The 11,376-nt window shown below is 44.7% G+C and overlaps 1 protein-coding gene across 2 annotated transcripts; it reads right to left on the bottom strand.

The window, feature by feature from the left end:
• Positions 1-375: 375 nt before the first annotated feature.
• On the bottom strand, positions 376-11,170 carry LOC127158288 (ribonuclease inhibitor-like). 2 transcript variants are annotated; one of them, XM_051101457.1, is made up of 6 exons: positions 10,899-11,166; positions 9,302-9,475; positions 8,651-8,821; positions 7,032-7,205; positions 5,777-5,947; positions 376-406 (listed from the first exon to the last, which is right to left on the bottom strand). In XM_051101457.1, exons 1-6 carry the CDS (start codon positions 10,982-10,984, stop codon positions 391-393), a joined length of 792 nt encoding a protein of 263 aa, XP_050957414.1. In that variant the 5' UTR covers positions 10,985-11,166; the 3' UTR covers positions 376-390. The 2 variants fall into 2 exon arrangements, with proteins under 2 accessions (XP_050957414.1, XP_050957415.1); XM_051101458.1 differs by lacking the exon at positions 8,651-8,821 and having other exon boundaries at positions 10,899-11,170.
• Between the last annotated feature and the right edge of the window lie 206 nt (positions 11,171-11,376).

The following is an 11,376-nucleotide window of genomic DNA, read 5'->3' as shown; positions in this document are numbered from 1 at the left end:
GGACTGTCAGTCATCGGCCGTGGGCGGAGCCTAAACAATGTGACATCACACTGTTCAGAGAATCAAAATGGCAGGACTAATGCGAATGATTTGTTTTAAAGGGGATTAAAAAATAAGAAGTGGGTGGATTTTTATCATTGTAGGGTGGTTGTGCTCACACACCGTCAACACATATTTATGTCCAAACATCATGGAAAAGTGGATTTTGCATTATAGGAGCCCTTTCTTTCAGTCTGTGAGCGCATGGATGCCTGTCCACATACGTTGGTGGTCAGTGTTTTTAAATTGGTCTTCAATCCTCAGTTTGTAGTCAGTAAACAGGATTTCATTCAGCAGTCACAGCAGACGTGAGAGACATTTAGTCTATTCAAAAGTTAGTATGAATCTATTCTAAGAAGGCTGGAAGCTGTTTTAAAAGCAAACAATGGTAAATACTGTGGCGGGAGTCCCGACGAACTATCAGCGTCGCCCTGGCAACACATCAACAACACCTGGAGCCACTCACCACGGACCAATCGTTCACAGCCTAACCACCCTTATAAGCGGACGCCTCAGCACAGAAGATAGAGAACGCTCTCCAAATGGTGCATGTACTTACCCTGCTTTTCTTACCGCTTTTTTCCCGCAGACTCGCCGTGAACGACTGGTCCTCCACTGCTTGGATCCACTTCATCGGGGTGACCGCACAATCTTGCACCCACCCCTCACCGGCCACCGTCACTGGGAAGCACGAAGAAGGAAGAGGTTTCACCGAGCACCGAACACCGAAGACGCCGTCTTCACCCTCACCCGTACACATTTATTCCGTAAAATTGTCAATAAACTCACCCTCCGGGGCTCACTAAAGTCTTGCTCTGCCGTGTCGTTCCTCCCCAGGCCACAGTGGTGGAGAATGCGGGCAGATTCGCAGGCCTGAGGACACCGGCGAGCAAGACGCAGCTTTGTTTACACCGCCATCTTGCCCCGTCACTCACTTCCGGTTTCTTTGTTTCAGGCGCGCGCCTCCCCGGCAGCATGGAGGAGCTCGTAAAACAACTAACGGAGGTTACTGAACAACATGGACAGATTCAAGGATATTTAGCGGAGTTACGTTTACCGGCCGCTCATAACATCCCGCTGCTGGATCCCCGAGTGACAGCCGGTCGGCTGCTACCCAAACTAACCGCAGATGATGACATCGAGGCCTACCTCAAGATGTTCGAATCTGTCGCCCGCACAGAAGGTTGGGCGAGAGGTAATTGGGCGGCGGCACTGACTCCGCTGCTTTTGGTTGAGGCCCAACGGGCATATTTTTCATTATCAGCGTCTTCTCAAAATAACTATAACGAATTAAAAAGAGAGATTTTAGGTCAGCTAGGACTTTCAGCCACCACCGCTGCCCAGCGTTTCCATGACTGGGAATATAAAGCCCGTCTGCCAGTCCGCGCCCAGGCCGCTGATCTGATGCAGTTAGCCGAACACTGGCTCCTGGAGGAGTCTCCATCCCCAGCTCAAGTCGCCGAAAGGGTAGTAGTCGACCGCATGCTAAGAGCGCTGCCACGCTCGATAAGGCAAGCGGCCGGTATGAGGGGCCCGAAGTCCATCGCTGAGCTTATCGAGGCCGTTGAACTGGCGGACGCTACCTATCACCGGGACACCGGGGAGCGGGCGCCATTTCCCCGGAGGGTGACCCAGGAGCGACGACCGCCGGAGGGCACCCCACGGCCAGTGCACAGACCACCCAGCCCCCGCGACGAACCCATGCCCACCGACCCACCATCTCCGCCGGCCAGGGCTTGGATGGCAGGCTGTGTGGTACATTGCAAGACCCCAAAGGGGGCCCCTAAAATTACGGTGAAAGTCAAAGGCCGTTTCTATCGGGCGCTACTGGACTCAGGAAGTGCCATCTCCCTCGCTCGGCCCGCCACGCTGGGACCCCGGCCAGTCTCCAAGTCGATGGTACCCATTACCTGCGTTCATGGAGACACCCGCCAGGTACACACTAACTTACTTACCTTTCATAGAGATGGAGAAACCTGGAACCTAGAAGTTGGAATCCTTCGGGACCTACCCATTCCTCTGTTGTTGGGTCGAGACTGGCCGGGGTTAGAAGCCGCCCTGGCCGTTGCCACACAGCCTTCCCAGCCCCATCGTCGCCCACGCCGGCTGCCGTCGCGGGGGTCTGAGGTTCATTCCAGCATGTTGACATCCGACAGTGGGAGAGAGGGTGAGTCCCCCGCTGGTAATTCTAACCTATTCCATGATATATTCCAACAGGTCACAGGAGGGGGAGACTTCGGGAAAGCACAAAAAGAGGATGATCGACTCAAGCATTGCTGGGGACAAGTGCGAGTCCTGGAGGGTCAGGAAGTCCTCCCAGCGCCCCACCCTCTCCCTCACTTCGTCGTACAAAATGGTCTGCTGTACTGTGTCGCAGAGCGGCGGGGGGAGGTAAAACATCTTCTGGTGGTCCCGAAGACTAAAACGGAGACTGTGCTGGAGTTGGCTCACTCACACCCCATGGCTGGTCACCTGGGGGCCCAAAATACAGCCCAACGCATCCGGGACAGATTGCACTGGCCCGGCCTGGAAGCCGAGGTGAAGAGGTTTTGCCAGGCGTGTCCCAGGTGTCAGCGCACGTCACCCCGGAAACCTCCCCCCAGCCCGCTTATTCCATTACCCATCATCGGGGTGCCCTTTGAGCGGATCGGGATGGACATCGTAGGGCCGTTGCCGAGGTCTGGTCGAGGGCACGAGCACATCTTAGTCATCCTGGATTATGCCACCCGGTACCCTGAAGCAGTCCCCCTTCGCCAATCCACTGCCAAGGCCATCGCTCGTGAGCTGTTCCGGCTTTTCACCCGGGTGGGCATACCGTCGGAGATATTGACCGACCAGGGAACCCCCTTCATGTCCCGGCTAATGGCTGACCTCTGCCGGCTGCTGAAGGTGAAGCAAGTAAGAACATCTGTCTACCATTCTCAGACCGACGGGCTCGTCAAGAGATTTAACCAAACCCTGAAGCAAATGTTACGAAGGGTAGCTGCCGAAGACAAGAAGGACTGGGATCTACTCCTTCCTTATGTGTTGTTTGGCATCAGGGAGGTGCCACAAGCGTCCACGGGGTTCACCCCCTTCGAACTCCTGTTTGGACGACAACCCCGCAGACTTCTCGACGTAGCCCGAGAGGCCTGGGAGCAGCAGCCGGCAGTGTACCGAACTGTCGTCGAGCATGTTCGGGACATGAGAAGCAAGATCGACCGGGTTATGCCATTAGTCCGGGAACATCTAGTGAAGTCCCAACAAGCCCAGCAACGCCTCTACAATCGAGCAGCCCAGCCGCGGGAGTTCCAACCAGGAGATAGGGTGATGGTCCTGGTCCCCAATGCAGCTTGTAAATTTCTCGCCCAGTGGCAAGGACCTTACACCATAGAAGAACGAGTGGGCCCCGTCAATTATAGGGTGAGGCAACCTGGCCGCAGACGGGCCGTCCAGCTGTACCATATTAACTTACTCAAAAAAATGGGTTGGGGACTGGGACCAAGTGGCCGCTCTCACCCTCCAAGAACCCGCGGTGGTGGACACCAATTCCAACCTGTCGGCCACTCAGAAGGCGGAGCTGCGGCACCTGGTCGGTCAATTCCTGGACGTCTTCTCCGACACCCCCGGCCAGACTAATGTTCTCTCCCATGACATCCGCACTCCTCCCGGCGTTATCATCCGGCAACGGCCTTACCGAGTCCCTGAGGCCCGCAGGCAGGCTATAGAGGAAGAAATCCAGAAGATGCTTAAACTGGGGGTAATTGAACCATCTCGAAGCCCATGGTCCAGCCCGATAGTCCTGGTCCCAAAGCCGGATGGCACTCTCCGGTTCTGCAATGACTACCGGCGCCTAAATGAAGTCTCTGATTTCGACAGTTATCCCATGCCCCGAGTGGATGAACTTCTGGAGCGTCTGGGAAGGGCCCGGTACATTACAACCCTGGATCTCACTAAAGGGTATTGGCAAGTCCCTCTCACCACCGAAGCCAAACCGAAAACCGCCTTTTCAATGCCCTCTGGCCACTGGCAGTACCGGACCCTTCCCTTCGGCTTACACGGCGCCCCAGCAACCTTTCAACGCCTCATGGATGTGATACTCCGACCGCACCAATCATATGCTGCTGCCTACCTGGATGATGTGGTTATCCACTCGGAGGCGTGGGAAGATCATCTGGAGAGGCTCCGGAGGGTGCTGTCCGAGCTACGTAGGGCTGGCCTCACCGCCAACCCCCGCAAATGCCATCTAGCCATGAATGAAGCGAAGTACCTGGGTTTCACCATCGAGAGAGGACTCGTCAAACCCCAAGAAAACAAGATCCGGGCGATCCTAGATGCCCCAAAACCCTGCAACAAGACCCAGGTACGAGCATTCTTGGGGTTGGCGGGGTATTACCGGTGTTTTATCCCCAGTTTTTCCTCTATAGCGGCCCCCCTGACGGACCTGACCAGGAAGGGGCAACCGGAGCGGATCCTCTGGACCGAGGAAGCTGAACGGGCGTTCCAACGCATTAAACAGGCCCTAACAACGGAACCTGTACTCCGGGCTCCGGACTTCAACTGCCCCTTCCTGCTCCAAACGGATGCTTCCGACACGGGATTGGGGGCCGTGCTCTCCCAGGTCCAGGAGGGAGAGGAGCATCCGATTGTGTACATCAGCCGTAAGCTGTCCCAGGCCGAGAGAAACTACGCAGCCGTAGAGAAAGAAGCTCTCGCCATCAAGTGGGCAGTCCTGGAGCTGAAGTATTATCTGTTAGGCCGAAAATTCACTCTCTTCACAGACCATGCTCCGCTGCAGTGGATGGCCCGAGCCAAAGACACGAATGCCCGGGTCACGAGGTGGTTTCTCTCGCTCCAGGACTTCCACTTCGATGTGCGCCACCGGGCGGGTTCCAGCAACACCAACGTCGACGGGCTCTCTCGGTCCTGGGCAGCATACACAGGTCTGTCAGGGGTCACTCCCCTCCCACCCCCTGTCTCCCCTTTTTGTTTTCACTTCCAGGACCAGGACGTCGCTTGGGGGGGGGAGTGTGGCGGGAGTCCCGACGAACTATCAGCGTCGCCCTGGCAACACATCAACAACACCTGGAGCCACTCACCACGGACCAATCGTTCACGGCCTAACCACCCTTATAAGCGGACGCCTCAGCACAGAAGATAGAGAACGCTCTCCAAATGGTGCATGTACTTACCCTGCTTTTCTTACCGTTTTTTTCCCGCAGACTCGCCGTGAACGACTGGTCCTCCACTGCTTGGATCCACTTCATCGGGGTGACCGCACAATCTTGCACCCACCCCTCACCGGCCACCGTCACTGGGAAGCACGAAGAAGGAAGAGGTTTCACCGAGCACCGAACACCGAAGACGCCGTCTTCACCCTCACCCGTACACATTTATTCCGTAAAATTGTCAATAAACTCATCCTCCGGGGCTCACTAAAGTCTTGCTCTGCCGTGTCGTTCCTCCCCAGGCCACAATACACTAATAAGATACTGGCTATTTCTAATGTGCTCACATTATGTTCTCTAACCTCTGTGCAATTAAAGGGGTAGTTCACCCAAAAATGAAAATTACCCCATGATTTACTCACCTCAAGCCATCCTAGATGTATATGAATCTCTTTTCAGACAAATATGATTAGCTATATTAAAAAATGTCCTGGCTCTTAAAGCTTTATAACGTGGGGTCAGACTCAAAGGAGAATTAAAATATACTACTGTAACATTACTAGTCATGTGAAATGATGTAAGATACTCACATCAGTGTGTTGAGTTGACAGTGTTTATCCTGCAGTAGAACAGTGATCAGATTCACTCGTGTGTCTCCTAGTTTATGTCCACTCAGATTCAGTTCTCTCAGGAGTAACGGGTTTTTACCCACAATTCCAGTCACATACTGACAGGCTTCATCTGCAGCAGGACCCAAAAACCTGCAGAAGAGAAGATAAAACAGGAATCAATTTATTTAAAGGGGTCATGGGATGCCCATTTTCCACAAGTTGATATGATTCTTTAGGGTGTTAATGAAAAGTCTCTAATATACTTTGATTAAAAATTCTCAACGGTTTTGTAAAACAACACCCTTTTACCTTGACAAAATCAACTCTGCAAAAATCATCTAATTCTAAGGGGTTGTTCCTTTAAATGCAAATGAGCTCTGCTTGCCCCACCCCTCTCTTCTCTCTGTGGAGTGACAAGCCTGTTTACTTTAGCCACATTTAGCCGCTAAACTTTGTAACTACCACGTTATAACGGGAGTAAATGACGACCACTATGTTCATTATTATATCCAGCAACACAACACCTCAATCACTCAATCAGAGATATTCTTGTCTAACTTACATCCCTGCTTCGGCATCAAAACAAGGAAAGTTACTGGACTGCGACAACTGGTCTGAGGTAAGAGCTCATGTCAATCAACTATTGTGGGAGTGGCCTCTGTCATGTGACGCCACAACGACAGGCATCTGAGAACGACTCGATTTGTAAAAGGGGATATTATTTTTACAGATTGATTAAAAACCACTGCATGGATTTTTATCATTATAGGGTAGATTTGTACATACACTGACAACACACATTAATGTTCAAACAACATGAAAAAGTGAACTTAGCATCCGATGACCCCTTTAACTGATGTCTGTGTTGATGCAACAGTAATTCTGCTCATTATGAGAGAAACTGCAGGTTCAGGTTCAGACATATTTGTGTGTGCTGAATTATCACCAGTCCTCTCCTGACACACAATACATGTTTGTGGCCTGTTATATAATGTGCTGAATACCAGCACATCTAGTGACCCAAAATGTCTGATTAACCTATAACTTTTAACACAACTAAACTGTGTTGACATTTATCATCAAAACAACAGCAGCTGCAGCATCTGATCTTTCAAGTTTGATCATCTTAAACATTCTTGAAGCAACAAATTATGTACCTTAGTGAAATAATATAATATAATATAATTTATTCACATGCTTATAATTTATTTTGCATTATTTCATCACATTTTACCTCAGTGTCTTGAGTTGACAGTTTGGATCCTGTAGTAAATCACTGAGCTCCTTCACTCCTGATTGTCCAGGATCATTTCCTGTGAGATCCAGCTCTATCAGGTGTGAAGGGTTTGATCTCAGAGCTGAAGCCAGAGCTTTATAACCTTCTTCAGTGATACTGCAGTCTGAAAGTCTAGAACCAGAATGAAAATGTCACATTCAGATGATTAATCATTTATTCTAGAAATGGCCTAAACAATGTAAATCCCTAAACACAATATGTTATTCCTTATTCAAATGAACTAAAGCTTAGCTGTAAAGCAAAATCTGACTAAATTAAATCTAAATATATCATTGATTTAAACAAAAAAAAAAAAAAAAAAACTTTAAATTGTTAGACATCAATTCACTGTAGTATCTCCAGCTTACAGTCACTTTAAAGCTTTAACCTTCTGATGCTCCTCATTTGTGAGGTACACTTGTGCTCTTCATGGTCAAAAGTGACTGAACACCTGAAATGTAACTTTTTTTTTTTTTTTCAGTAAAATAAATGTAATATATTTTTGTTCCATATAGTCCTGTGCAAAAATCTTTTTCCATTAGTATTTTCACAAGCTAAAAATGGTTTATGGTCAGTTATTTCTATATTTTGCTGTAATGTGTCAGTCAGTAGGAAATATCAGTTTACATTTCCAAACATTCATTTTGCCATTAATTTTAATAATCCGGTCAGATTATTTGCAAAGGAGTCTGACAACAGCCAGTGCTCCACACAGAGATCTGATTCATCATCATCCAGTTCGTCTGGAATGACATGAAGAAACAGAACAAACTGAGACAGACTAAATCCAGAAGAACTGTGACAACATCTCAGTTTTACTTTAAGAGAGGCTTAAAATTTTTACACACAGCTTACTTTTATTAGGTTATGGATTTGGATATTTATTCAGACATTCTCAAATACTACTTTTTGTCATGTTTTAAATATTTTTTGTTTGAAAAGTTAATGTAAAGTCTCAGTTTTTGCATTATTATTACTACTGTCAAACCTTAACATAGAAAAAGCATTTTTACACATAACAGCTGCTTTGAAATGATCTGTATCATATAAAGTGATATATAACAAACATGTCTTGACTCCACTAGTTAACATTTTTCTGTTCATCATACTGAGCATTTTCATTATGCATGTTGTTTGTTAGTTTTAGAAGATACTTATTTTAAGCAAAATATAAAAATGGTCCAGACTTCAAGATGAAAACCCTGAACTCCCATACAGTATATTTTATCAGTAAATGTAACGCAAAAACTATAATAATAGCCTGAAAACATCTTGTCTTAGCTTTTGATATCCAATTATATACACAAACAGATATACTTCATCACAGGTACAAATGAACCATCAAATGTATGTCAAGTTATCCCTACCTTGAACATAACCAAATACAACAGTATAGCACAATGCGTCGGCTTAGGACAGTGTCAATGACAGACCAAATCAAAAAAAAAAAAAAAAAAAAAACACTATGGCAGGCATAAATATAAAAGCACAACATACAGACATGTTCATTATCTAAGTCTAATTTTCACCTTATGTTTTTGTTGAGCTCAATTTTTGCCTATTGTCACACAACTTACCTCAGTATCTCCAAATGACACTTCATATTTTCCAGTCCATGGCAAAGTAGCTTCACTCCTGAATCCTGCAGATTATTATTGCTCATGTTCAGCTCTTTCAGACTGGTATCTGATCCAAGAACTGTAGCCAGAGCTGAACAGCTTTTGTCTGTTAAGCCACAATCATTTAGCCTATGAGGGAAATAAGATTACAGAATAATTAGATTGAACCCTTTGAAGAATAAAACTCAACCAGACTGTCTGTGTTGATGCATTTTTACAGTAATTCTGCTCATTCAAACAACATGAGAAAACTGCAGGTTCAGGTTCAGACATATTTGACATATTTGTGTGCTGAATTATCACCAGTCCTCTCCTGACACACAATACATGTTTGTGGCCTGTTATATAATGTGCTGAATACCAGCACATCTAATGACCCAAAATGTCTGATTAACCTATAACTTTGAACACAACTAAACTGTGTTGACATTTATCATCAAAACAACAGCAGCTGCAGCATCTGATCTTTCAAGTTTGATCATCTTAAACATTCTTGAAGCAACAAATTATGTACCTTAGTGAAACAGTCAAATAATATAATATAATATAATATAATATAATTTATTCACATGCTTATAATTTATTTTGCATTATTTCATCACATTTTACCTCAGTGTCTTGAGTTGACAGTTTGGATCCTGTAGTAAATCACTGAGCTCCTTCACTCCTGATTGTCCAGGATCATTTCCTGTGAGATCCAGCTCTATCAGGTGTGAAGGGTTTGATCTCAGAGCTGAAGCCAGAGCTTTATAACCTTCTTCAGTGATACTGCAGTCTGAAAGTCTAGAACCAGAATGAAAATGTCACATTCAGATGATTAATCATTTATTCTAGAAATGGCCTAAACGACGTAAATCCCTAAACACAATATGTTATTCCTTATTCAAATGAACTAAAGCTTAGCTGTAAAGCAAAATCTGACTAAATTAAATCTAAATATATCATTGATTTAAACAAAAATAAATAAATAAAAAAATAAAACTTTAAATTGTTAGACATCAATTCACTGTAGTATCTCCAGCTTACACTTTAAAGCTTGAACCTTCTGATGCTCCTCATTTGTGAGTTACACTTGTGCTCTTCATGGTCAAAAGTGACTGAACACCTGAAATGTAACTTTTTTTTTTTTTTCAGTAAAATAAATGTAATATATTTTTGTTCCATATAGTTCTGTGCAAAAATCTTTTTCCATTAGTATTTTCACAAGCTAAAAAATGGTTTATGGTCAGTTATTTCTATATTTTGCTGTAGTGTATCAGTCAGTAGGAAATATCAGTTTACATTTCCAAACATTCATTTTGCCATTAATTTTAATAATCCGGTCAGATTATTTGCACAAGGAGTCTGACAACAGCCAGTGCTCCACACAGAGATCTGATCTCATCATCATTCAGTTCGTCTGGAATGACATGAAGAAACAGAACAAACTGAGACAGACTAAATCCAGAAGAACTGTGACAACATCTCAAAGATGCTTTAAGAGAGGCTTAAAATTTTTACACAGTTGCTTACTTTTATTAGGTTATGGATTTGGATATTTATTCAGACATTCTCAAATACTACTTTTTGTCATATTTAGTTTGAAAAGTTGATGTAAAGTCTCAGTTTTTGCATTAATATTACTACAGTCAAACCTTAACATAGAAAAAGCATTTTTACACATAACAGCTGCTGTATCGTATAAAGTGATATATAACAAACGTCTCTTGACTCCACTAGTTAACATTTTTCTGTTCATCATGAGAGAGCATTTTCATTATGCATGTTGTTTGTTAGTTTTAGAAGATACTTATTTTAAGCAAAATATAAAAATGGTCCAGACTTCAAGACGAAAACCCTGAACTTCCATACAGTATATTTTATCAGTAAATGTAATGCAAAAACTATAATAATAGCCTGAAAACATCTTGTCTTAGCTTTTGATATCCAATTATATACACAAACAGATATGCTTCATCACAGATACAAATGAACCATCAAATATATGTCAAGTTATCCTTACCTTGAACATAACCAAATACAATGGTATAGGGCAATGCGTCGGCTTAGGACAGTGTCAATGACAGACCAAATCAGAGGAAAAAAAAAAAAAACTATGGCAGGCATAAATATAAAAGCACAACATACAGACATGTTCTTTATCCAAGTCTAATTTTCACCTTATGTTTTTGTTGAGCTCAATTTTGTCTGTTGTCATACAACTTACCTCAGTATCTCCAAACGACACTTCATATTTTCCAGTCCATGGCAAAGTAGCTTCACTCCTGAATCCTGCAGATTATTATTGCTCATGTTCAGCTCTTTCAGACTGGTATCTGATCCAAGAACTGTAGCCAGAGCTGAACAGCTTTTGTCTGTTAAGCCACAATCATTTAGCCTACAAGGGAAATAAGATTACAGAATAATTAGATTGAATCAATTTGCTAAATACCAGAGCTGTAGACTCGAGTCACATTACTCGAGTCCAAAATTTGAGGACTTGTGACTTGACTTGACATAATAAAAGACTTGCGACTCGACTTAGACAACAATGACTCGAGACTTGACTTGAACTAGAGCCCTGTCATCGTGGCCTGTCTTCTATTTGATATAATAAAAAAAAAAACTGTTCTGATCAATATAGGCTGGTAACTAAAGCGCATGATCACAGTGGCATGATTAGCACACCTTTTAGCGCTGAATAT

Source organism: Labeo rohita, unplaced genomic scaffold (genome assembly GCF_022985175.1).
Source record: "Labeo rohita strain BAU-BD-2019 unplaced genomic scaffold, IGBB_LRoh.1.0 scaffold_1431, whole genome shotgun sequence".
Taxonomy (NCBI): domain Eukaryota; kingdom Metazoa; phylum Chordata; class Actinopteri; order Cypriniformes; family Cyprinidae; genus Labeo; species Labeo rohita.
This window is presented reverse-complemented; position numbering and strand designations above follow the sequence as displayed.

What these genes read in the sequence shown, in the direction of transcription:
- LOC127158288 (XM_051101457.1), bottom strand. Translation starts at nt 10,984, where the DNA reads ATGAGCAATAATAATCTGCAGGATTCAGGAGTGAAGCTACTTTGCCAT. An exon ending in TGTCGTTTGGAGATACTGAG is followed by an intron (nt 9,476 to 10,898) that starts GTAAGTTGTATG and finishes TTCTGGTTCTAG; the next exon opens with ACTTTCAGACTGCAGTATCA. An exon ending in TGTCAACTCAAGACACTGAG is followed by an intron (nt 5,948 to 7,031) that starts GTAAAATGTGAT and finishes TCTCTTCTGCAG; the next exon opens with GTTTTTGGGTCCTGCTGCAG.